This window comes from Xyrauchen texanus, chromosome 11 (genome assembly GCF_025860055.1).
Source record: "Xyrauchen texanus isolate HMW12.3.18 chromosome 11, RBS_HiC_50CHRs, whole genome shotgun sequence".
NCBI lineage: Eukaryota > Metazoa > Chordata > Actinopteri > Cypriniformes > Catostomidae > Xyrauchen > Xyrauchen texanus.
The window spans coordinates 10,459,501-10,487,107 of NC_068286.1; the positions used below are offsets into that span (position 1 = coordinate 10,459,501).

Consider the following 27,607-nt stretch of genomic DNA (forward strand, 5'->3'; position numbering starts at 1 on the left):
ATGTGCTTTTTGTAACTTTATAATTTAGGTTATCATTCACTTGCATTGTGCGGACCTACAGAGCTGAGATATTCTTCTAAAAATCTTCTGATTTATAATGCGTGAGAGAGAAACAGGAGATCAGTTACCTGAGCTGGAGAGAGATTGAGAAGATTTGGACTCTCCAATAAGAGTGAGCAGATTTGCAGCAGGCACCCAGCCTTCCTTATTGGTCCTCAGGTTATGCACAAACCTGAATGACCACACAAAACCAAAAACATTGATATCACACCAGACAATCACAGACAAAGGAAATACAGCCACTGCTTACAGTAAAAAAACTATGTGATCCTAATCTACTGTTCCAATAAACATTGAAATAAGGCCAAGAAATGTTTTTATGATCTTTGGATCTGACAAGTACCATGTGTAAATGCTGAAAGTGACAACAAAATTCCCCAGATATTTAAAATATGATGGCAAAAAAAATGATACAATGGTTTCTTAATATTTGATATTTATCATAATTGTTTATTAGACCAATGTTTTAGAGGCTCTGCAGACACCAGTGACCTGTAGCTGTCAAATATCTGTATTTGCTGTCGCAGAGGCAAGTATTATTGAATGAGTAGCTAATATAAAGTGTTTTTTTTTTCATGAGAAAATCCATTCCAGTGGGAAAATATTGTCTCTTAATAATAATTATAAAAAAGTTCAAGCTGAAGTGGGTAATTTCTGCACAACTAGCATCACAAAAAAAAAAAAAAATCACTGTTTTCAAACTTTTTCAGAAAAATCTCCCCTGTCTACCATTGGTTATACAAACAGATTGTCCAACCCCAAACTGCTGCCATTGGTTGAGCCAACATTGCTATGTTAGGATAGACGTGTCATTCAAACAAATGTGTGCGTCTTACCAGCATCCATCATCTCCTTCTCTGACCAGCTGCACTGTATCTCCACTCTTAACTGTTATATCCTGTGGACCACTTTTGTCGTAGTCAGCAGCTACCACATATCTGCCTGGAGACTACACACAAACAATCAAACGTTAGATCATCAGAGTTGGTACTGAAGCTATTTGCAAGAAATCCTGGGTAATTGCAACAAAGAGACATTTGACCATAATGACTCACCAGTTTCTTACCACCATCCTCCTCAGGGTCGGAGTTTATGGGGTCCTCGGTGCTCGAGTAACCGTCATTCTCCTCTGACGCATCCATGGACAGCGATGCCTTGGTGAACCCTGTTGGAAGAGAGCACAGATGAACAAGTGTGATATTTTGTTAATGGTGAGACAGCAAGAGGATGATGAGGAAGGAAGGTAAGAGTGGCTCCGTTTCAAAACCCATCGAGCCTCCTGCTGCTTAATGCCTACATAGGCAGCTACCTTCTAAGGCAGGATATAACTGTCATGGAACCTCACATGTGACTGATTTAAAATGCGCTACAGCAGGCAGCAAATCCAAGCACCACACAAATAGCACTAGTAGCTACACGTAAGTAGACTTGACTCTCAATTTATTTCAATAGAGTTTGGCATTAGCATGTTGCTAAGCTAATAGTGTGATACACACTTACAAAGCATAAAAATACACATCAAACAAATTACTGATAAAATAGTTGATTTTTTATAATATTTACTGGGGCATGCCGATTTAATGTACATTTTGTGCAATTAATTATATATATATATAAAACATTTTTTTAAATGTGTTTTAAAAAAAGCTGGACGGGGCAAATATTTTTTTTTATGGAAGCTGGAGGGGGCACAACAGAATTCAGAGATCTCGAGACTCGTTTTAATGTTTTAAACAACGTTTAACTTGACATAATGGCAACAAAACAGTGCTTATGACTAGAGGCACTGAAAACTAGCAAGACGCGATGCAACCAAAGAGAGACGGTCCAAAAGCATGCGCCTGAAATGTGAGTACATAGACCAACGATTAAACAGATTTGGGGGAAGTAGGCCAATTATTAGGTTATGTTCAATGATATGGAAATAAACAATATTTGGACTTTAAAGCCACTTTTTGTATTGTCTAAATGCTTTACTTGCCTGTTGCCACAATATACAGTGTATATATATATATATACATACATACATACACACATATATACAGTATTTATAAGATGTAATGTATTTGAATTATCTGAATTGTAATATTACATTCAAAATTATTTAATGATTTTAAATTACCTGTCCCTTTATTTAGGAGTCTTTCTCAGTAAAAAAAATAATATGTGATTAATTGCGATTCATTCAAATAATTATTCGATTAAAAATTGTAATCGAATGACAGCCCTAATATTTACCTATTTTTATCAGAATTTTTTGGAACTGAAAGAATTAGATATTTATATGCAACATTTTCCTCCACATTTTTCCACCATATTAAGATTTCTTATAGCATTACTTTCTCAGTGAAGGATACATGTGATGCTGCCTTACAATATAAGGCTAAAAGAAGGTAACTAAGGCGGCATCATATTCACACTGCCTTCCTTTTTTAACACCCTTTGCATGAGGGGCACAATGTGTTGCCTTGAAATGTAGGCAGCTCACTAGATTTCGGAACGGAGCCAGAGTGCCTCTCTCTCTCATGTCCATTTGAAAAGAGGAATGAACAATAGCTCCAGGCATTGAGCAAACAGGAAGAGCTGTTTGCTTTTATTCAAACAGCCATGACTCATGAAACATGATTTTGATGATAGATTGTGAAAAGGGTGTATGACACAGACAAAAAAGACACAAAACATGTTTATGAGATGCATAAACGTCGATAAATGTTTCTTTACATCTGAATCAGTGCATTTGAGTGGATATTTATGGATCAATAGCCTGAAAGGGTGTTAGAAGGAAACAGATCTGTGGTTTCAGGGTGAATCCAGAACTAGCACCACAAACCAGCTGACAGGAACCTAAACCAGACACACATGCACCATTAAACCAATGTGCTTCCACCCAAAGCGAATTGCAAGTTTTTTTTTATTTTTTTATTTAATTTGTTTTTTGTATTCTTTTATTTTTATTGATTCTTTTGCACAGACTGACATCTGACATTTTGGTTAATCATTCAGAAAAATATATTTTTTAAATTACAGTAAAATTACAGTATTTAAAGACAGTGGGTCCAAAAGTTTGAGACCACCCAAGAAAATGATTCTATTGTGCATTTTTAAATTTATTAGCACATTTTCATACAAATCCTATAATCAGTATCATTGGGCAGGTTGCTAAAAGATATGAACCACTCTTTATCAAAAATGTAATCAGATTTCTGACTTTAGTGATTACATAATCAAAATAAATAGCTAATTATTTTGTTACTTTTTAAAAATCTTTATAAGAATATTAAAATGTAATGCTTTACACTATATTTGTACTTAGAATGTTACACCCAACACTGATAATCAACATAACATCACGTAACAATAAGTTCGAATTTCAGCGTGTTTTAGTTTTTGGAATATCCACCATGCACTCGAGCTGGCATGTATTCCACAAGTTTAAAACCTGATGTTCCAAGTTATAGATATATAGGAAATCTGACCTGACTCTAAATCATGGCTTTTTTCGAGTTTAAATGGTAACAAATCCCAGAATTTTAATGTGGTCCCACACTTTGTACCTCACTGTATATGAAAATGAGGATTTTATTCAACAATAGTTATTAAAGGAATAGTACCCTCATGCCATCCCAGATGTGTATGACTTTCTTTCTTCTGAAGAACACAATCAAAGATTTTTAGAAGAATACTTCAGCTCTGTTGGTCCATACAATGCAAGTGAATGGCGACCAGCACATAAACACATTTCATAGCGCCACCTAGCACTCAGCACTGCATGTGTCAAGTGCTTGGAAGTCTAATCGAGCTTGAAATCATGATCGTTCCAAGAGACTGAAATGGCAGGATGTACAGTTACATTTTGGTCTGTTTTCACCCCAAGCCAATTTGATTGCTTCAGAAGACATGGATTAAACCACTGGAGTCATTTGGATTACTTTTAAGCTTTCTGCTTTTTGAAGCTTCAATGTTTGTGTTCTGCAGAAGAAAGTCACACACATCTGTGATGGCATGAGGGTGAGTAAATGATGAGCGAATTTACATTTTGAACTGTTCCTTTAATTGAGCATCTGTGAAATACCATTTATCTTAGTAATTTATCCTGCACACCACATATTACATTGCAATAACGCCATGATCTGTGGTTAGTGTTTGTCCTGTCAGTATGTGTGTGGAAGTTTGCTGTGAGAGAGCAATAAAGTCTCATTAGTTGAAAGCTCAAAGTTCATTCCCACACCAGGCATCTAGTTACCTCTCCTTTTAGCCTGCAAAAGACTAGAAGTGCTCAGCCATCTCACTCCGGTAAGAGTGACGTGGGGACCTGCGTCTAAGGGAGAGGCAGCCAATGAGATGTTAAAGACTTCAGCGGTTTAGCAACCATCCCCACAGACCGTTTTTGGGATGGTATATAACAATACAGATAGATCATAATGGCACCTATAGAAGCATCTTCTTGTTAAAGCACTGGATTTGCTTCAGGAACCAGATTTTACATTGCACATCAAGTCATGTTATACAACAGCATATACAACAGCAGAAGTGTGATTTACCCATGAAACCATATTGGTTGCAACCTATCCATGCTGGCATCTGATCTGCCTAATTTGGCTACCTTCTATCAAGTGACAAATGCTGGGATATGGCAAGTGTTTCTCCTCCCTTTAAAAGTTGATAAGCCTATTTATTTGTATCTTCCAACTATGCACACCTATATGATTACTTGCAATTTATTGACTGCATTTATCATTGTTTTTCTCTACTATCTACGACTCTAACAGAACAGACCTGCAACAAATGTTTTAGCTGAAACCCACTAGTGGAGAACCACTGATTTAGAATACTTTAGGCTGATGTATAAAAGGACAAATGGAAGACACCACACTGATGAAAGATACTACATGGAGGTGAAATAAATGTGGAAGTCCCCGGTAAAATAAAAATGATAAAATAAATGCTCATGGCTGATGATGCAGGAGGAAACACTGGGTTTTTTAGGGGACAGTGTACCTCTGAAGCCAAACGGTGTTGGATCACTCTTAATCTCATGTCTTTTAGTTTTGTGGTCAGGACTAGGGGGGGATCCTGGCAGCCAAGGAGCAAGGAGCAAGAAAGGAGAAGGAAAGGACATAGAGAAAAAGTATATTAAAAGGGTACAGGAGAGATTCTCAACCATAAGAGAGAACATTTTAGCTCTTCTAAAGGGTTAAAAGATTTGTTCACCCAAAAATGAAATTTCTCTCATCATTTACTCACCATCATGCCATCCCAGATGTGCATGACCTTCTTTTGCAGAAGACAAACAAATATTTTTAGAAGAATATCTCAAATCTGTAGGTCCATATAATACAAGTGAATGGTGGCTAGAACTTTGAAGGTCCAAAAAGCACATAAAGGCAGCTAATAAGAATCCATACGACTCAAGCGCTTAAATCCGTCTTTTGAAACAATCTAATCAGTTTTGGGTGAGAAAAAAATCCCAAAATATAACTTATTTTCATTGTACATATTGCCATTGCAGTCTCCAGGCACGATCACGATTTCAAGCTTGATTACACTTCCTAGCTCTTAACACATGCGCAGAGCGCTAGATGGCACTAGGAAGTGTAATCAAGATTGAAATCATGATCGCCAAGGAGACTGCTGATGTAAAAGTTTAAAGTGAAAAAGAAGTAAAATTTAGGTCTTTTCTCAACCAAAATCGATTGGATAGCTTCAGAAGACGTAGACTAAACCATTTGAGGCTTATGGATTCATTTTATGCTCATAATTTTCTGTGCTTTTTGCAGCTTTAAAGTTTTGTTTACCATTCATACTATACTGCAACCATAACACCCTGTAGCTCAAGACAGGTTGCCCACTGAAACTAAGCAGGGTTGTGCTGGGCCAGTACCTGGATGGGAGACCTCCTGGGGAAAACCAAGGTTTAGGTTTTAGATGTTAGGGAGGCCAGCAGGGGGTGCTCACCCTGCAGTCTGTGTGGGTCCTAATGCCCCAGTATAGTGATGGGAACACTATACTGTAAAAAGGCACTGTCCTTCGTATGAGATGTTAAAATTAGTTCCTGACTCTCTGTGGTCATAAAAAATCCCCCCATTGGCCCTCCTCAGTCATGGCCTCCTGATAATCCCCATCCATAAATTGGCTCTAATACTATACTCTCTCCTCACCACAAATAGCTAGTGTCTGTTGAGCGTACTGGTGCACTATGGCTGCCATCGCATCATCCAGGAGGATGCTGCACACTGGCAGTGGTTGAGGAGAGTTCACTGTGTAAAGCGCTGAATAAATGCAACATTCATTTCACATTCATTCATTAACTTGGACCTAGAGAGCTGAGCAATTCTTCCTAAAATCTTAATTTGTGTTCTGAAGTCATGCAAACCTGAGATGGCAAGAGGGTGAGTAAATGATGAAATAATTTTGTTTAAAGTAACACAATTATTTGTAACTCAACTGGCAACAGTTCTAAATTCTAAAGTTACCAGACTTGAAACCAGAATTAGGCAAATATTATAAACTGATGCTTGTCTAGTTTAGTGTATTCTGAGATGCAGTGTACCTGAAGAGCAGAAAGTGACCATGGGTAGTGTTAGGCTTTTACCACCAGAGGGCACTGTCAGCTCTGCAGTGGAATTAAAGACAAATATCTCTTCAGAGACTTATTTTTTCAAGGTTAAATAGGTACTATTTTTCCAACTTGCATTAAACTACAATTTATTGCAAATATTTTTAAGTAAGAATGTTCTGATAAACATTGTTTTAACATAACATCTTTTCATAAAGGTCATTGTTGTAGTTGACAGTGCATTTGGCAGTGTTGAGGCTGCATAAAGCCCTAATGCTGCTGTACCTTTTTGGCTCTTGAGGTTACTGAAACCCTGCAGTGTAAAACGTTTTTTAGCCACTGCAGCTCTATCAGTATTGGGACTGGTGGTCTCATCTATCCTCCACAGAGAGAAAAAGAAAGAAAGAAAGAAAAACAAAGAGGAAGAAATAATAAAGGACATTACAGGATTAGTCAGAAGAATTAAGAAAATGGAAACACAAAGTTTCCACCAGGGTGTGGTAACACCAGGGTGAAAGAGAGCATCACATAATTCACAATCTAAGTGCAGAAAAGGGAAAAGAGAGCTGAATTCTGAATTGTAGGACAGATTTAGTGAAGCGTTAATATGAGATTGGTTTTCTTTGACACATTAGATGGGTCTTAAAGGGCCAGGTTTAATAAAATCCCAACTCAATTTAAAAAACAACCTGTGTAATATCAGAACCTTTAATTGGCCGAGAATTTGTATGATTTAGATCTGTTCTGAGATATTATTTGACATGTCTGACCACAGAGAGAAATGCTTAGAATGGGTTCCATATAAGTGAAAGTGCACGGTGAGAAGGGCCAACTGACCTTTGACCTTCTCTGTGTTTTTGGGTAAGGAGGCTATACTTGGATCTATCATGGCCGGTTCAGTTTTCTTCTCCTCTCCCTTCTTGAGGCTCTTCGTGTTGGTCTTGAAGGGGCTCAAGGTTAATGTGGTGCTGGTGGGTGTTAAGGTAGAGATCTGGTCTGAACTCTTCTGCTGGCTTGCCTCTGAAATACAACACCATGACATTATTAGATAACTATAAACTCACAAAGCCAATGTTGCTCTGTCGAGCTGGTCGGGATGCTCAAACAAACAGTGTTTAATAGTACCACAGAGTCACCATGTTTATAACATTTTTGAGGATATGAGAAAGTATTTTAACAACAACAAACATTGCCTCATTAGACAAGATTAAGACAAGATTTAGATTATCATACGGCAATTTTACTTGAGACAAATGATCTTATAAAACTACAATGCACAAAATGCTATTTATTGCATTTTTGAGTCCTGTTTATTAATATAAGTTAATAAATGACTATTTTTTATATTAATCCTCAGATTGAACTTCAGGTTTATCAATGGCTTTCCACCAGGGCTGGATCAAAGGGGGGATATTACAGATTTTCCTCATGCCCCCCAAAACTTCTGATGTCTCCCAGCCCGGTTGAATGGCAAAATGACCAAACACCCCCTTTCCCTTGTCTGAAGGTGAAACAAGTTAACCTAGTGCCAACCCTAAAGGTCAAAATGCCCTTAAAGATCTCATCCTTGTACCGGCCCTGATTCTTAATGAGGAGCGACAATTCTCACCCCTGTAGGCCTTCAGCTGGCCAGTCAGAACCTTCCTGATTTCATTTACCCATGTCGTTTTGATTTCTGTCGATGGTGCCTGAAATTACATATTAAAATGATCAAGGTACGTGCCAGGGTATTAAAGTATGTTTTAAATCAAATTATGTACATTCAATGCCATTTATGCCAAAGAGAGGCTATTTTTCATTTTTACAATTTGTTTACCTGTACAATGTACACTTCCTCTCGAGAGTTACACCAGATCTCAAACTTTTTGTTGTCTCCTTTTGCATTTTCAGTAATACCCACAGCACTCATCTATCAGAGGAAATACAAAAACAATCCAGACTCACGTTCTTCATTTGTAAATGTAATGAACTTTAATATTTACATAAAAATATTAAGACAGAGAAACTAAGAATGCTTTATCTTTTCCAGGCTTTTTATTTTTTCTAAATTTGGGGTAGTAATTGCCCCCTTAATCTGCATTTTGAACTTTATGAGGGCATTAATAATTATTTAAGTAAGGTTATACATATCCACATAAGTGTCATATTGAATGAAAAGAGACTGCTTTAATATTCTGTCTTCAGTCTGTGGACTTACACTGAGTGAGTGTTTGAAGCTGTATGAAGGGGCTTTCTCATAACCCTCTCCATTCTCCTCCCGCTTCTTGCAGAATAGCAGTGCTTTCTCATGCAGGAACAGGTGTCTCTGCATAGGCTTGAAGCGAGCCAAGTCTTTCACCTTCACATGGCCCTTCTTATGCTCCGTCCACACGCTGAACGACCCCTGCATCAGTAGCCGGCCCAAGTCACTCAGGTTACCCTGGAAACACAGGTCAGGGGTCAAATAACTGCTCCATTGACGCAATATTTGAGTCTCTTTAAAACAAAACCTGTATAAAGCTATATCAAAAAAGTCTGACTAAACGAACTATCCAAATAGTACTAGTCATAACAATAAGAAATGGTCTAATATCTCCGTACTTCATATCCAGTGATGGCGATAAGGTGCATGGAGTCATTTACAGCTTTCAGGATGCCTAGAATAGAAGAGAGTGCCTCCTGGAGGTCATCTTCACCCTCACAGCCTTTACTGTACTTCAACATTTCCTGATAAACACAAACATGAATACAGGGGTTCAAACAGTAATATGTACAAATATATGCTTTATATGTGCACATGGACTCTGGGTCTTGTTTACCTTCAGTAAAAGCTGGTATTTGGTTATTCTCTGCACAGGTTTGAGCAGATACGAATCAAGACCAAGCTTATGTTCTAGTTTCTTTTGACATTCCTGCAAAAAAATAAAATAAAATGTGCTTGAATTGAATTGAATGTGCAGAACACAATTGAACATTTTTAGAAGAATATCTCTGCTCTGTTGGTCCATACAATGCAAGTGAATGGTGGCCAGAACACTGAAGCTCCAAAAAGCACATAAATGCAGCATAAAGGTGATCCAGACAACTCTATGTCTTCTGATGCAATATAATAGGTGTGGGTGAGAAACAGATCAATATTTAAGTCATTTGAACATAAATCCACCTTCAATTTCAATTCCTTAAATATTGATCCTCTTCTCATCTACAGGTATCACATTGCTTCTGAAGATATGGATTATACCACTGGAGTCGTATGACTTTTTGTAGCTTTAAAATTTAGGCTACCATTCATTTGTATTATATGGACCAACAGAGTGGAGATATCCTTCTAAAAATATTTGTTTGTGTTATGCAGAATAAAAAAGTCAGTCACATCTAGGATGGCATGCGGGTGAGTAAATGATGAGAGAATTTAAATTTTGGGTGAACTATTCTTTCAAGAATCTTAAAGACCCCATGAAATGGCTTGAATAGCATGGTATAATTTCCTTTGTTGAGGTATTTCCTATAAACAGGACAGCATTTGAATAACCATCCTTTTTTAATAACCAGTTCTCTACAGAATATTTTGGTGGACAGAATTTTGGATATGCCTATGAGTACAAGATTTGTGGTCCATTTTCCCAGAAGAGAAATACTACATTTTAAATACATGCAGTATATTTGCAAAGAAATCTTTTAGGAGTAGCCTACACAAGCATATACTGTAGACGGCCTTAAAGTTAACAGACATGGACTAAAAGTCACAAAACACCTATTTTAATTTAATAGGGTCTATAAGTTTCTAGTGTCTTTATGGTTTGTGCAGAATATAACCTGGAAGAAAGCGCAGTCAGAGCACTGTCTCCATAGAGACTCAGAGCGAGGCTTATTCTGACAGTACTTCTCATAGATCTGCAGATCTGTCATCTGAGAAACATGAAAAATAAAATAGGAATAATATATCAAATGAGTAATAATCTAAATAAAACAAAAGTAATGTTTTTCAAAACATTAAGACAGAACAACACAGGATATAAGACCATACCCACCCTCTCCAAGAAACATCGGCCCACCAGCTCAGGGTAGTCTGTGTATGCCTCCAGTTCACGAAGAAACATCCTGCAGATAGAGAGAGAAGGGAATGGGAGGTGTTATAGATTTATTCTACTTCAGCTGAAGCTGAAACAGAGAGTTTAAGAAGGTTCTCTCACTTCTTGTGGAAGTGATATATCTCTGGCATGTTGCCAAAGAGGATGTCTTTCTTATGAAGCAGTGTATTGGGAATCAGATGAGACATGGCAGGGTTGTCCATCTCTGCTGCATAACCCTGTATAGTCAAATAAAAAATCTGCTTAATTCTGCTGTTACAAACATAAACAGAAGTGCCCTCTAGTGCTGAAGTGTGTTAGTGCAGCTCACCTCCAGCACACAGAGCAGCTCCTCTACATATGCTCTCTCTGTCTCCAACAGCTCGTTCATCACATGCCTGCAGAGAGTGCAAATTACATTAAGATATTCAACACAACACAACTGCCACAGTTATAGCTTAATTTCCTTTAAAGCAATAGTTCACCCCAAAATGATCCTTCTTTCATTATTGACTCACCGTCTCAAAAACGTATGAATTTATTTTCTTCTGTGGAACACAGATTCAATTATTTTGATGGAGATATGAGTTTTTTTTTTGTCCATACAATGCAAGTCAAGGGGGTCCTACACTTCCAAGCTCCAAAAAGGACATAAAGGCAGCATAAAGGTAATCTGAATGACCAAAGAGCGTCCACGTGTCAAGTGCAGGGAAGTGTAAACAAGCTTCAAATCATGATGGCCAAAGAGACTGATGATATTTATATTCATAGTGAAAAAGGCTTGTTTCTCACTCAAAACCAATCATATCACTTCAGTTGTATGGATTACCTTTATAGGTTTTCTTTTGGAGCTTGAAAATGTTGGACCCCATTGACTTGCATTGTCTGGACAAAAATAACTTGTATCTTTTTTTTTGTGCAGCAGAAGAATGAAAGTCAAACAAGCTTTAAGACGGCAAAAGGGTGAGTAAATGACGAGAGAATTCATATTTTTGGGTGAAGGTTTCTTTTAAGTCTTTTCACAAAAATACCCTCAACTGACCGTCTGAGCACAGCAAAGTTCTCCTCTTCATCTGAGACAGACGGGTGTCTGCTGCTGTCATTCTGCAAGTGTGTTTCTCCCTGTCAAAACAAAGTCAACAATGTGTCAATTTCTGCATGCAGTGTCATGCAAAGGTATTTAGACTCTTCCCATTTACAAAATTATTTGAGAAAATGAAAATTAAGAGCAATACAAATAAGTACAACAAATGCACAAGTTCAATTAACAATATCAAAGCTCAATGGTTAGGACTTTAGATTATGCATGCAACAAAATACTTCTTGGAGACATAGGTGATACCTACCTTTCTGATGTTTCCATTGATGATATCACCCTCTGTAGTCTTCTCTCTATGAGCTAGGTTAAAAAAAACATATAAAGATTTAAAAAATTAGAAAACCATAAACCCCCAGACAAAATGGAAAATCTGAAGTTCTCTATTTTAACACTTGAGGGCAGCAGATCCATCAAAACTGGGGTTCTACAGTATTGCCATTAAGTGGATGAGTGACCAAAAACAGCTAAGCATGACAGTGTGTGTGTGTGTGTGTGTGTAGAGGGGGGTTAGGGGATGACATTGACAGGACACTGCAGAGAAAAGGCACCGCTAAATTGCTCTTTAGAATACTGTTGTACTGAGAGTATTTCCATATCTGCATTAAATACACCACTCATATAATATTTATCATGGTTTATTAGGTAGTTAATTTTGATTGAATACAGTCTGCTAAATAATTTAGATATTTAATTATTTCAGATATTCAAGTGGAACGACTGGACCAAAGTGGACCTTTTGAAGGTGGGTAAATTGTAACAAATATAGATGTATATGTCCATTACATTTATCCATCCATCCATCCATCCATCGTCAACCGCTTATCCTGTGTACAGGGTCGCGGGGGGCTGGAGCCTATCCCAGCTAACATTGGGCGAAAGGCGGGGGACACCCTGGACAGGTCGCCAGTCCCATTACATTTATCTTAAATTAAATTAAATCAAATCAAAATTCTGACCTGAGTCTGAATGTTTGAATTACTCAAAAAGCAGAATAAAATAAGCTTTAACACTAACACACAATAGGGTTTACCTGGAGAGGAGAGGGGTGTTTTGATGATGGCTTCTGGACGAGGGGCAACTGGCTGCACAGGTCTTGTCTGTTTGGCTGCTAACTTCTTCAGACTGACTCTCCTCTTCTCAAACATTTCCTGCATGGACAGCTGCTTCTGAAACATTCTGTTCACCTGATCCTGTTTGAGTAAAAAATATTCATTCAACTAAAACTGTCAGAAACAGAAACTATATAGTATATCACGCATGACAATTGGCTACTGTATATTAATATCCTCTATAACAGTGTTTCCCAAAATATTTTCTGCCACAGCACACTTTTTACAATGAAAAAATTCTACGGCACACCACTATCCCACATAGGCTAACCATCATCAATATTTGTCCTTTTCAAGAACTTAGTAGTGTGTTTTACATGTAATGTTTGAATTTCAGCTATGCAAAAAAATAAATAAATAAAAGTCACATAGGTAGGCTACATTGTGTGAGGTCACAGGTGGCTAAAGCACTAAATGGGTAATGAAAAAACTACAAATTTGCTTCTTTTCTAATTTGTAGATTTGTTCTTGCAATGCCACAATAAATTAGAGGGGTGCAAACTCATGAGGGGTGAAAAAGGTAAGACCATCACTGGTCCACGAAAACATTTTCTGGGGATATTTGTTTTTAAAGAATAAGCTAAAAGCACAAATTCCAGCTATATTAGTGATTCAAGTTTATTCAAGTTTACAATTATGCAGAATTAGTTGCAAAATAAAAATATATTGGTGTGGCTTGCTTCTGTTTCAAAAATTTCTGGAAATGTCACTAGGTGGCGACAAATGAGCATCTTATGTGCTATGAGTGAGTCAGTGAATCATTTTAAGTCATTCATGACTGAAATCTACCAAGAGACTTTATAGTGTTTAAGCATTAAAAGAACAAAGCAGATCTACAGTCTTCCTTCAGTCTTTCATCCAAAAAGACAACAATAATAGTCTAATAATAGTGAGTTTCAATAACGTCCTTCTCCTTTATTAAAACTTGCATTGCTACAAATCTACTGACTTCAGTATAAGAATTATAAACACAAAGCAGGTCTATGGAATCATTTTCATACAGTAGCCTATTTAAACTGCTGAGCATGGAGTTGAGTCGGGGTGTCAAGCGCCGCATTGCCCTCCACATGACAAGAGTTGCAGAAGGCATCACAGAGGGGCGATTTTATGAGTTTGCCACATAAAAAAGCGGGAGGTGTGCACAATAAACATTGAAAACATGTATTTGGAAGAGAGAAAAAAGCTTGCAGTTGCTTTGATAGCAGAAAGTAATAAAAGGACTCGTTTATGTTTAAGTCTAAGCGTTTTCTTGGTGAATTTAAATTAGTTCAATAACTGGGGTCTCTGATATTTGTACGTAATATTTAATTAAAAGAAATTATGAGACATTCAATGTCTCTTCACAAATTTGGTCAGTTTTTAAATGTTTCTTGTTGCTTAGTACTCTCAAAGACATTATTGGTGAAGCAAAAACATGTGTGAGAAAAACACTTTGGTGTAAAGTGACGTCACTTCATAGACTTCGATGTATTCTGCAGTGCTGATGTGAGTCATGTGAAAGACCCTTAACGTGTATAAATATATCAGTCACAGTAATCATTGCTCTTCACAATCACAAAAGTGACTGATTGTGGTTTCAAAATGGCGAATTTCTCCGAAAGGTGAGGAGTTTGGATCCCTAGAAATGTTATTTTTCATGCATTTATTTATTTTGTGGAATTTGAGAATTTTCCACGGCACACCTGGCAATATTTGTGGCACAGTGTTTGGGAAACACTGCTCTATAACATTGTAAATAATAGTCTAAAAACTATAAATGGCACAATAAAAGTCCAAATAAAAATCTTTTTTCAAACAATGCAAGTTCTCACGTGTTGTTTCAGTTGGGTTAATACTAGCTCTGCTTGTCAGTTATTAAGTGATAGTTTTTTACCCCTTAAACTTTGTCTCAAATGTCCAGAACAAAATATGCAGTCCAACAGAAAAAGTGTGCTAAAAACTTCATTGGTAAAATATGTTCTAAACTTTCGATAATTAAATACTATACACAACATTGTAAAATCGAGGATCTGCACTTCCCAACGACATTTATATGACGTTTCTAGTTCACTCAGAGGACATGATATTCGACAAAACAGTGAGGAAGGTGAGTAGGATCATAAAATAAACTGAATGCCTATGGACGAGCACATTGCAAGTGCTTCTACATTTCAGATCTGTACATTGCAAACACATTTGCAGGGACATAGAGCAAAATAACCAGAATCAGAAGCTTTCAAATACAGGTTAAAATATACAGTATATATTTATCATATGATTGTAAACATATACAGTATAATTTATGCACTGTTTTTGCAATTAGTCCACTGTATGTGCGTAAGGTGATCTTTTCAATAAATGTAAGAGCTTTTTAAATATATGCAGCAGTTTTAATTCTGATGTTTGTTGTATTGTTTTGTCTCTTTACCCTGAAATCTTGCGTGAGCACGGACTCATAGTCCCTCCAAATTCCGCTCAAATCTGTCAGCTTGTGCTGATTGGCTGTCTCCATGTAATGCTCAATCTCCAGCAGTGCTGACTCCGCTCCATCCTGGGATTGACACTTATCTATAGGCTGAGATGCCAGGAGGTAAATTCCATCATCACACCATTTAGTAGCCTGAGAGACAGAGACAGAGAGAGAGAGAGAGAGAGAGAGAGAGAGAGAGAGACAACAAGAGGGTGAGAGAGTTAGTGATTGGATGAGAGATTGTTATTAAAATGATGGATGATGATGGAATAAAAGGGGTGTCAGTACCTTCTCTAGACATTGTTTTAGCTCCATGGCTTTGAGAAGATGTGCTTTCTTGGCCTTCAGTACACCACTGATCTCCTCAGAGAGAGCCCGCAGGTCAGAGCATTTGGGCAGGATGGAGTCCACAGCGTAATGAGATGCTTCAATCAAACTGTCTCCATCACTAGCTAGAGACAGAGCCTGGTCCAAAACATCCTACAGACAGACAGAGAGAGATCAATATTACTATACTGTAATATTCCAATTATATAATAATCATGTAAAACAGAGATTTTATTACACTAAAATCATGTTAACACATTATGTTTGTGTCTTGTGGCTATACTTGTGACACAGTGTGTATTTGAATGTTTACGGACTGGCCCAATTAATTTCAATTGTATGCAAGTGCCATAATGCACACACAGTTTTCGCTTTGTTTAATATAAATGAGAGACGAGTCAAAATAATTTTTGTAGTAAATAACATTATACTATAAAAGCTCTCGATTGAGCTTAACTTGTTCTGAACCCAGAACATTCCTTTCAATGTTTTTTCTTCTGAGTACTTTTTTCTACAGTACTGCTGAAGTTTACTGCTTTGCGGCCATTCTGAAAACGTCCAACAATCCCTCCGTGTCAGTAGAATGATTCCAGCACAGTGATGGGTGATTTATCACATTGGTTAGAGCACCCCCCTCCCTCCTCATCGCAGGATGAGGACATTTGGGTAATTTCAGAAATGGCATCAAACTGCTGTACTCAGCAATTTCATTAAGGAGGAAGAGATTTACAGTAAATGTTGTATGAAGTACATGTGGCACTAGAACATAATAAAGACAAATTAATGATTGCTGGCTTCGAAAAGGATTTTGAAATCTGGATGGATTTCTGAATGGAGGGTGTCACTTGTGGTCTTTTTTGCTGTATAATGCCTTTTGTCATCTCAACCATATTGCATTTAAAAATAATAATAATGTCTTGAGAATCTCAAATGAAATAAAAACATCATATGACAGCAAAGTTATACTTACACATGTTCTCTCCTCATGCTTGGTCAGCTCATTGAGCATATGTTCAGCATGGGCGGGGCTTATTCCTACTTCCGAGAAGCCTGATAATCTGTCATACGTCAGATCTAAATGAGCTCTGATCTGAAACACAGAGATAAACTCCCATTACATTTACTGCCTAAACAGACCCGCATGTATCACCATGCAGGGTTTATTTTGTGATAATAACTGTCTGAATGTACATTAAAATGACTGTATATAAGAAGGCAACAGCAAAGTGATACTAGAGACATGAAACCAACAGAACAATGAAGGAATCTGATTGCAGAATGCAATAATTTAACCAATCAGAATCAAGTATTCTAGAGCAGTAGACCCCACATTTTTTAAACTAGAACACCCTTTTAAAGTATCCCCATGACAGCACCCCAACCACAACCATTGGCCTACAGCTATGGACTGTAGGCCAATGATAGGCTTATGTTCAATACTATGAATTAAATTATATATGGACATCTTTTTGTTTTATCAATGCTTTACTCGTCTGCCACAATTATCTAATGCATTTAATCATCAAAATTATTTATAATATATATTATAATTATTTAAATATAATTATTTATAATTATTTAATCATTATATAGAGAATTATTGTTATTATTGTGCCTTTCTCAGCAAATATTTATGCGATTAATTGCAATTAATTTGATCAATTAATCGGCATACATATCACACTGATAGAATATTTTGAGATATAAGATTTTTGTCCCATCTGCTTACACTCTTGCAATTATACATTAATAGCTGTGTTTACATTAATATCGAATCAAGAGTGGAATTTTGACGAAGAAGCGCATTTGACTGTTTATGTGTGCAGCTGCATTCACCACGAGATACAGTACACGTTAATGCCGGTACTATTAACATTGGTGGTTATACAAAATATTGAACTGAGCAGAAATTCCTTGGCAACCCCTGTTCTAGAGAACTGTGTAATAAATTCTGATGGATATCTAAAATGAAGAGTTCCTATCTACATTAAGAATGAACAGTCTGTGTATCTCACCTCCCTGAAGTTCTGTTCAAAAAGCCGCAGTTGCAGACATTGCTCTAGCTTGGTCTGATGTTTGTCCCAGAAATCATCAAATGCCATTTCAGTCTCATCTAACTGACTGAGCAGCCTATGAAAAAAGAGAAAGAGTGAATGAAGAGAAAAAAAGAGGTAGAGGAAAGTAGATAGTGTTATGTTCATGTTCACATACAGTATGCAGCAAAAGAAAAAAGGGATAGTTCACCCCCCAAAAAATTTCTTTGCATCTGTTTTCAAAACAATGAAAGTGAATGGGGACTGAGGCTGTCATTCTGCCTAATGTCTCTTTTGTGTCTTTCCACTCTCCATCACCAAATATACTTAAAACAAAAACCTCAAACAAATCTAGCCACATGTGATAAGGAAGGCTGACAGTTGAAGCCTATGGAAACTAACACACACAGACAAGCTTCCAGACCCCAGAATGCTTCATCACTAAGATCATGTGAGTAGAACTGTATCTCAATATGTTACTGTCAAGTTTATGCTTATTTTCAATGCATGTACCTGTGTATTAATGAATAATATTAACCAGGTGGGTCATCTTGTTTTCATTTGCACAAACACAGCTGACCAGAACAGCTTAATCCGGAGAGAAACCGGACTCAGCTCAGCAAGAATATGCAAAATTTGCTGTTGTATTGTAACGTCTGCCCTCTCCTTTTTTTGCATTCCAGCACAGTAGCTGATGACACACATGCACACACCTCTGAACAGTCGCCAGGTTCTCCAGTTCATCCTGGTTCATGGTGTAATCTGGATCTTTCACCAATGGCTCATTGATGCTCTCCAGTAAACGTCCTCCCTGACAGAGAGCAATCCTCAAGTCCTCCTGCATGCGCACACACACACACACACACACACACGAATATGAAATAAACATGCTATTCGTTATGAATTATTTATCGAATCCTATTTAAGGTTTGTTTATTGCTTATGGTCCATGTTAAATAATTTATTAATCATTATTTATGTTCTTAACGCCTCCATTGTCACAGAAAATGATACCCAATTTTCAGCTGTAGTGCATTATATTATCTTTATTTATCTGCACACAAGAGATCCGAAATAAGGGGCAATTCAGACCGAACACAATCTTGTGCTAAAAAATCTAGATGAAGCGCTACAAATAGAACAGAATGCTGTCCTATTAAAAGGTGTCCTGAGACACATTTTAGAAACTTAAAGTTGTTTATAACTTGACACAGTGTTTAATAAATACGGTTTACCGTATGTTTAGATTGAAGAAAATTGTGCAAACGGATGCAAAAATCATATTCGTGTGAACGGCCCCTAAGGGTTTCCTTTTTTCACTTAAAGGAAAGTTAAAGTTACTTTAACTTACTTTAATGTTGGTCTAATATGGATAAAAGCAGAAGAATCCAGCAAAACTTGTGGTAAAAAACACTTTATGCGTATATTATATGAAAAAGAAAACCTTAAATGTGCACGCAGTGATTTTTTTCCCCATTAAAAAAAAGTTTTCTCCTAAAGAAATTAATTGTAATTTTGAAACATGTATAAAATCATGAACACTCACATGAGACTCTGGTCATATCAGCAACCTATTAAAAGCTGTTTTATTCTACATGTGTCAGGGGCGCCCTCATGGGGGCTGCCATTTTAGAATCACATGACCAACTGAATACTACTAGCTTAATCTCAGTTACCATATTGTTATTTGACACTTTCACCCTTGGATCTGTGAAAGCATTTGATTCTGAATGATGCTGCATCTACACCACTAGGTGTCACTGTAAGACCAAGATGATGAGAGCAAAAAGAGCACCTTTAAATTCATTCAAGTTTTTTTACTACAAGTGTTGCTAGATTCCTCTGCTTCATTCCTGTTGATTTAATCAATGCACCTTGTGAGTGGGTCAAGGTGTGCCAGATCAACTCTTGCAACAGGGGCTAGTACGGATACGCTAACAAACAGAGCAATGTTTTGACATTTCTACAGAGCCACAATGTTTACAATTTGTCGGGAAATTGCCGAATGAATAACTCATAGTTGTCTCTGCATATTAAGCTGGGATAGAAACATTTTTACGTAGAAGAAATGACAAATTACATACATCAGCTTTAACTAAATTGTATTTAACACAGAATATTCTTTTTAAAGTAACACAGTTGTTTTCTGACCTTCATCTTGTCCTTCTTCTCCGTATGGATGGTCAGAAGTTTGGATGTGGCCTCTACATCATTGGGCAGCTCTGTTTCTGCCAGTTCTGTCCCAAATGACTGAAGAGTCTGTGCTGTTTTTTTCACCATCAGAGCAAAACCTTCTATGGCCTGCATGCACAACATGCAAAATCACAACATATATGTTATGTACAATGCACATAACGCAAGCTACCTAAGCACAATCAATATAACACCAACTCTAAACAATCACACTAATGGCTGCCAAGAGTTCATGCATACTACAAACAAGTGTGTAGTACTTAAAACACAGTAGCCACAGATCAATACGGACATGATGTAAATCAATTAGTGATTACATAAAAGTAAGTCCACAAGTGGAACAGGAAGGAAATCAAAACATTTGTTTTAAGTCAAGACCAACATCCTCCTCTTTCTGAGGATGGAGGACTAATTTATACATAATTACAGTGATTAAGAGCCACATCTGGAATGACATACTGCCATACTAATATTAAGAATGCAGTATACTGTGTGCACAGTATACATTCATTAATCCATTCACTGTGTAGTTTATAAATGTAACCAATCCTGCGTATTGTAGTGGAGAATGGTTCGGTACTCACAGTGCGGTGTGAAATCCATTTCTCGTGGCAGTACTCCTGCGTGCCACCCAGTTCTTGAGTGAGCTGTGTGCGATCGATGTAACTGTGGAGCTCAGTCACAGAGCTGAGCATAATCACCTACACACACAGTTCATAATGTATTCCTTCTCTTATGACACCATATAATCAATGTCATTATGCTCATCATTAACCACATGACACACAGTCACACACTCAGTCAGTGTGACAGTTTGTATATGTACACATAATGTATATGGGAATGTGTGTGTGTACTAACCGGCACCTTCATTTTAAACTCATCCTTGTTCAACTTAAATAGTATGTCTGAGATGGTCCGCTGGAAGAATGTTGTGGGTCTCAGTACCAGCACAAGCTGCAGGTTGCCTGGGAAAGAGCCCTGAAGAACACAAAAACATAACATGGATAAAAAAACATTTTAATTACCCGGGTTCATGTTAGAGAGCTATTGCATTTAACTGGTACAACTTCTCTCCTTCCCTCTGTCCCTCCACACACACACACACACACACACACACACACACACACACACACACACACACACACACACACACACACACACACACACAAAATCTACATTCTGTTGCCATGACAACCCCATTCCTTGAGAGACCAGAAAGGGTAACAATGGTCATACATATGCCTCTCTCTCTCTCTCTCTCTCTCTCTCATGAGTGAATGTATGAACACACGTGCCCCTCCCAGAGTGCCAATGTTTATGGTCTCTTCATGAAAATGCCTCCCACTTGGCAGTGTTGTCATATCAGAAATATGTTAGCAGATCAATACAGAGCAGTGGTGTTTGTGTGGTCTGTGTTGAGGGGCTTCTGACAGCAGAATACACAGAAGCCTGCCTGTGTCTCAGCATAACTGACAGTGTGTCGGTCAGTAAGCAGTGAAGCAGAGAGGAGGGAATAAGGCACTGGAACAGAGAACTAATAAAAAAAACATGGCATCAACAAGGCAGACAATGTGAATAATGAACAGTAACCACTGTCTTAACTAAAGCAGGAGTGTAGGAGGGCTGAACGCAAATGGCTCAAAGATAAATTACAAGTCTCTTATGAGATTTTGAAGAACCATTTGAACGAATTTCAAAGAGCTGTTAAATTGGCTAGATCAAATTATTTTTCTGATATCATCTCCAGAAACTGTAATAATTCTAGAGTACTTTTCTCGACTATAAATGCTGTTCTTCATCCGAATACTACTCCTTCATTCACTCCTTCTGCTAAGATGTGTGAAGAGTTCTTAAACTTTTTTATTGGTAAAGTTGATGGAATTAGATCTCAGATTTCATCTGTTGTCAATGTTTGTTTTACTCGTGTTGACCCTACGAATCAATTAACCTGTTTTATGCCTGTTTCTTTGCAGCAGCTTAATGATATAACTGCTCATATGAAGCCCACCAGGTCCCCTGGTGATGTGCTCCCTTCTTCTCTGTTTAAGAAGGTACTTGATTCCATTGGCCCAAGTATTCTGTCTATTATGAATACTAGTTTGTCATCTGGTGTTGTTCGGTTAGTTTTAAGCATGCGGTTATTCAGCCCCTTCTAAAAGAAACGGCTTAGACCCTTTTGACATGAGTAGTTTTCGATCCGATTTCAAAATTGCCTTTTATTTCGAAGATACTGGAAAAAATTGTGCATGCACAGCTTAATGACTTTTTAATGAGGAATAACATCGCCGATAGATTCCAGTCAGGTTTTAGAGCTGGTCATAGTACAGAATCTGCTCTTTTGAGGGTCTCTAATGATATCCTACGAGGTGTTGATTCTGGAAACCGTGTTGTTCTGCTTTTGTTAGATCTTACAGCGGCATTTGATACAGTTGATCATAACATTCTCATTGGTCGTCTTAGGAATCAGGTTGGTATTCAGGGCTTAGCCCTGAAATGGTTCTCTTCCTATTTGAAGGATAGGACTTTTTCAGTCAGTTTAGGGGATTATTTTTCTTCTGTTGCCCCTCTTGTGTGTGGGGTTCCACAGGGCTCTATACTGGGACCAATTTTATTTTCCCTTTATATGCTCCCTCTAGGCTCGATTTTTGAGAAATTTGGGATTCAGTATCACCTGTATGCGGATGATTCTCAAATTTACTTACCACTGAAACATGGCCATAGATGTGCCATTCAGTCTCTTCGTGCATGTTTGGCCGAAGTTAAGTGTTGGCTTGCGAATAACTTTCTCCAATTAAATGAGGATAAGACCGAGATGATTTTATTTGGAAATAAGGGCTGTGTGGATGATGACTGCCTGGGGTTGTTTCCTGGGAAAAAATTGTCTAGCGTGAGGAACCTTGGTGTCATTTTTGACTCTGAGCTTAAATTTGACCGGCAAATCAATGCTGTCGTTAAGAATAGTTTTTTCCATCTTAGATCAGTTTCTAAATTGAAATCTATCCTTTCTTTTGACGATATGGAGAAGGTTGTTCATGCCTTTGTGTCATCCCATTTGGATTATTGTAATGTATTGTATCTGGGTGTGAGTCAGGCTTCTCTCTTTCGCTTGCAGCTCGTTCAGAATTCAGCTGCCAGACTTTTAACGGGCACTAAGAAGAGAGAGCACATTACTCGGTTTTAATTAAATTACATTGGTTACCCATACGATACAGAATCCAATACAAAGCTTTGTTGTATGTTTTTAAGTCTCTGCATGGCCTAGCACCTGAGTATGTTACTGATTTAATCAGCCGCTGTCAATCAATTAGATCTCTGCGCTCTAACTATCAATTGCTTCTCATGGTTCCGCGATCATGTTTAAGATGTAAAGGTGATCGGGCATTCTCTGTTGCAGCTCCTAGGCTCTGGAATGACCTTCCTCTGTCTGTAAAAACTTGTCCTTCATTGGGTGCTTTTCAGAGTGCGCTTAAAACTTACTTGTTCACTTTAGCTTTTGACAATGCTTTGTAAGTTTTTTTTTTTTTTTTTTGTCATATGTTTGCATTGTTTTTATGTTTTTGTTTTTACTTTTATACCTTCTGTACAGCACTTTGGTTCCACTTGTGGTTTTGAAAGTGCTCTATAAATAAAGTTGAGTTGAGTTGAGTTGAGTAAAGCAGCAAAGTCCAACACTTGAACCTGCATCATATATGTCATCATATAATGTGCCCATTGGCAATGCCAGCCTAACATGTTCAAGGAATAAGTCTGATGAATAAATTAATATTTTTCACTTAAGTCATCTCAGTGCACGCTTGTTTTGAGTTGACCCACTGTGTGTGCAGATGCCACAACTTCAAAAGTGCACGTTGATACAACTTGAATGGAATCATTTTTAATGCTACCAAAATGTCATAAAAACTGATGGTTTCATGAATCAAACTACTTGTATATTATAAAACAAAAATGTAGAATATTTTTAGAAACCAAGACATTTTCTCTGTGTACACAATCGATGAAGAACTTTGCTCGGAGACACTGATCCAGAGTCTAGTCTCATCCCATTCTCCCAGTTACAGGGAGTTGGAACACGGAGCAGTATGGCTGCATAAGTCAGTGAATTGAGTATTTCACCCTGTATATCATGCCGTGGCCAGTGGTAAACTAATCTTATAATCCCTCTGCCTAAATGCGTTTACTGATTTTAAAATGCAGTGTGTATTAACACATGAATCAACCGCGTTTCACTAAACCAAATATTGACCTCATATTACGCTATAACACAAAATGTGCATGCGCGTTAGCGAGTTGATTGACAGGCAATTGTCTGTATCTTAAAGGTGCTTGGATCTTTTACCTGCAACGTGGGACTTCCTTTCTACATCTACTTACTGTTGGGTTCTAGAGCATCTTGGTTGGGTGTTCCAATTTCTCCCATTCATTTAAATAGAAGTGACTTGTCTCTCTCTGCTAAATAGTCTCCGGCCTCAGACTCGATAGAACTACAATGCCCATCATGTACTCCTCATACTCCTGATTTCTCACAATACAGGGACAGTAGAGAAGTACAAAAGTATTTTAAAAAGTAACTCTGATATTATGGTATAAAATAAAAAAATATTTGTAATTTGACCCTTAACAATTATTTAAATCGGCGAAACCCAGCATCGCAATATTTTATAAAAAAACTAAAGATTAAGATTCAATTTTATTGTCATTGTGCAGAGTACAGGTACAGAGCCAATGAAATGCAGTTGTTTTAGCATATCCCAACTACCTGTAAGCTGGTGTCAGAGTGCAGGGTCAGCCATGAAACAGCGCCCCTGGAGCAGATAGGGTCAAGGGCCTTGCTCAAGGGCCCAACAGTGGTATCTTGACAGTGCTGGGGCTTGAACCCTCGACATTTCGGTCAGTAACCCAGAGACTTAACTGCTGAGCTACCACTGGCACCAAAGTTTTCGCATATACCAAGTAAGCTGGGGTCAGAGCGCAGGGTCAGCCATGGTACGGCACCCCTGGAGCAGATGGGGTAAAGGGCCTTGCTCAAGGGCCCAACAGTGGTGTCTTGACAGTGCTGGGGCTTGAACCCCCGACCTTTAGGTCAGCAACCCACAGCCATGATCACCAAGCCACTACTGCCCCTTAACCAGCTAATGTACATGATGTCACATTAGTTTAATTCTTTAGGTAGACATTTGTTTACAGCGAAGCAATTCTGCAAAATTTGAAGTCATAAACAGTATCCAATTCCACTCTAATTGGTTTAATGTTTTGTTTTAAATGGGTCATGACATGAGGAATACAATTTTCCTTGATCTTTTGACATGCAAGATGTCATTGTACTATAAAAACATACTATATATGGCTCAGGTGCTAGAGCGGGTTGTCCACTAATCGCAGTGTTGACATTTAATTTCCCGGCCCACACGACTTCACATGCCAAAGTGTCCTTGGGCAAGACACTGAACCCCAAGTTGCTCCCAATGTCAGGCTAGCGCCTTGCATGGCAGCTCTGCCATCATTCAACTTTTATCTGAAGTAAAAGTAAACAGTAAACTTTTAGCCAATTTTATAACTTTGTTGCCATAAAGATATAACACTGTAAACCCTAAAACGACCATAAAAATTATGACTTCAAGAACTTAAACAACTTTAGTTTTAACAGAAGAATTAAAATGTGCTTTTATGAAAGTATAAGCCTTACATTAGTGCCTTTAATCTCTCTAAAAATTGGCCTCGTTTACTTCCATTGGAAGTGCCTCACTGAAAACCTGATTATTGAACTATTGCATTTCTTGAAGAAAAGGAGGGCTGAGTTTAATAATAATAAAAAAAAGATTGTGAGCAACATTATGCCACAAATGCTGCTGATTGAACTAAACTTTGTATTTTTGTCCACAAGTAGTTTATATCCCCATAATAACTGCAAGCATTCAGCAGGGAAGCTGTCAATTATTCTGTGCAGTACATGCCAAAGCAAGTTGAATAGGTTCGAATGTTTATCTGTTTAAGTATCTGTATAAGTTTGTATGCATTTTTTACAATGGTGATTAATTTGCATCTTGCTTGTTATTTGTAGAAACCAACTAGCTGACAACTACCCCCAAAGAGCCAACAACCAACCACCAAAAATGTCTGTTGATAAGGGATATGTTGCATAATTGAAGCACCACTAATAAAAGATCAAGTTTCATTACTGCATTTCAACTGCAGAGTCTCTGCATTTAAATATTTCTAATTGCTCAGTCATTCTGACCACAGAGCATATTTAAAGGGGGTGTCAAGTTGCAATAATCACAACTGAGATTAGTTATAAACACTTGGGTTGTCCAAAGAATCGCAATCATGTCCTTACAGCTCTGCAGTAATCCGCCAACACGAGATAATCCTACAGTGGGCTGATCTCACATTCTGCCATGCTGAAATTCCTCCAGCTCTGGGTTTCGAGGGAAATTTGTTCACCCCCCCCTTATTTTCTTGGACAGTGTCATTGTTTATTTTTGCTCTCATTTAACAAATAGGAGAGAGTGGGATTCAAGGGCTAATTGACACGGAAGTAGTTTGGACAACAGTTTGGTTCCAAAGTGGACCTGAAAACAAACAGAATATGGATATGATTAATTTACTCACACCTTAAACTTTTTATTTCATGTAACTTATTCCGGGTGTGTTCATAATTGCAGTTTGGTTCTCTTGGTCCGGACCAAAAAAGAAAATGATACATTTAGTCCTGGTTCGCTTAGCGTTCACACTGGCATTTTTAACACAGAACTTAAAGGTACAAAACAAACTGCATCAGGCCTGTGATAAGGTCACAACCTGATTGGACAGCTTTTATGATGTATATTATGACGGAACTTGCTAAACACCCAAAACAATTCTGGCTGCATGGCGAAATGCGCTCGTTAGATTTATATATGTACGTATATATGGTGGTATTTTTACCAGCTGAGAACAAATAAAGGGCTAATAAAATGTGTAAAGGAGTCAAAACAGCACCAGGAATTCCTCCATTGCATACACAAATGAAGCTAAGCTGCAATGACGGCTGACGGTGGTGCCGACACCTGAACTATATTGGGCAACATAGCTCCTATGATGAGAAGAGCCAAGTATGCTTGAGGTCAGTATAAGGCAAATTACTTCCTGTTACTGGTCTGTTTAGGCGTCTTTGGTCCATGTTGCATTCATATATCAATCGAACCACATCAGAGTTCGTTTGGAAGCGGACCGAGACCCACTATTCAGGCAGTCTCGGTCCGCTTGTTTGGTGCGCACCAAGGTTCAGGTGACAGCGTTTGCACTTGCTCAAATGAACTGCACTAACAGAGCAATCGCACCAGAGTTCGTTTTATCCTAAACAAACCTTGGCAGGTTCACCAGATGATCATTGATGATGATAATCAGTAAAGTCTTCCTCTGTATGCAACCACCAAGAACACCCTAGCAATCACAAAACAACCACCTGGCAACAACCATAAAGAACAACCTTGAACCATGGTGGCAAGTTTTGCATGGGAAAGAACCACTCAGATTTTCTAAAAATGTAAACATCTAATCCTTTGTACTCTTTGTATCCAATGACTAATCAATACAAACTGAGCAAAGGATTTAACATTCATAATGCCCAAAAAGACATACTTGGTTCCATCAACTACACATTAAAACCTCATGTTTGATTGTTGACATAGGATCTGCCTCAAATTGAACCACAACTTCATATTACCATGACAATATCCTGTTCCTCTGA

The 27,607-nt window shown here is 37.8% G+C and overlaps 1 protein-coding gene across 8 annotated transcripts in view; it reads right to left on the minus strand.

Moving 5' to 3' along the window:
- LOC127651607 (guanine nucleotide exchange factor DBS-like) overlaps positions 1 to 27,607 on the minus strand; it is a 108,034-nt gene that overhangs the window by 2,681 nt on the left and 77,746 nt on the right. For 5 of the 8 annotated variants that reach the window (XM_052137521.1, XM_052137518.1, XM_052137519.1 and 2 more), the window contains 28 exons: positions 20,737 to 20,856; positions 20,460 to 20,576; positions 19,834 to 19,983; positions 18,396 to 18,520; positions 17,665 to 17,779; positions 16,620 to 16,739; positions 15,611 to 15,802; positions 15,281 to 15,472; positions 12,795 to 12,954; positions 12,012 to 12,064; positions 11,708 to 11,787; positions 10,997 to 11,063; positions 10,789 to 10,904; positions 10,627 to 10,696; positions 10,412 to 10,504; positions 9,415 to 9,507; positions 9,197 to 9,322; positions 8,814 to 9,035; positions 8,433 to 8,525; positions 8,226 to 8,304; positions 7,454 to 7,636; positions 6,902 to 6,991; positions 6,611 to 6,673; positions 5,059 to 5,133; positions 4,304 to 4,378; positions 1,116 to 1,225; positions 897 to 1,009; positions 129 to 232 (listed from right to left, as the gene is read on the minus strand). In XM_052137521.1, the coding sequence (XP_051993481.1) occupies positions 129 to 232; positions 897 to 1,009; positions 1,116 to 1,225; positions 4,304 to 4,378; positions 5,059 to 5,133; positions 6,611 to 6,673; positions 6,902 to 6,991; positions 7,454 to 7,636; positions 8,226 to 8,304; positions 8,433 to 8,525; positions 8,814 to 9,035; positions 9,197 to 9,322; positions 9,415 to 9,507; positions 10,412 to 10,504; positions 10,627 to 10,696; positions 10,789 to 10,904; positions 10,997 to 11,063; positions 11,708 to 11,787; positions 12,012 to 12,064; positions 12,795 to 12,954; positions 15,281 to 15,472; positions 15,611 to 15,802; positions 16,620 to 16,739; positions 17,665 to 17,779; positions 18,396 to 18,520; positions 19,834 to 19,983; positions 20,460 to 20,576; positions 20,737 to 20,856 (3,196 nt within the window). The remainder of the gene's footprint in view (positions 1 to 128; positions 233 to 896; positions 1,010 to 1,115; positions 1,226 to 4,303; positions 4,379 to 5,058; positions 5,134 to 6,610; positions 6,674 to 6,901; positions 6,992 to 7,453; positions 7,637 to 8,225; positions 8,305 to 8,432; positions 8,526 to 8,813; positions 9,036 to 9,196; positions 9,323 to 9,414; positions 9,508 to 10,411; positions 10,505 to 10,626; positions 10,697 to 10,788; positions 10,905 to 10,996; positions 11,064 to 11,707; positions 11,788 to 12,011; positions 12,065 to 12,794; positions 12,955 to 15,280; positions 15,473 to 15,610; positions 15,803 to 16,619; positions 16,740 to 17,664; positions 17,780 to 18,395; positions 18,521 to 19,833; positions 19,984 to 20,459; positions 20,577 to 20,736; positions 20,857 to 27,607) is intronic. The other 3 variants (XM_052137520.1, XM_052137523.1, XM_052137525.1) reach the window with 3 other exon arrangements.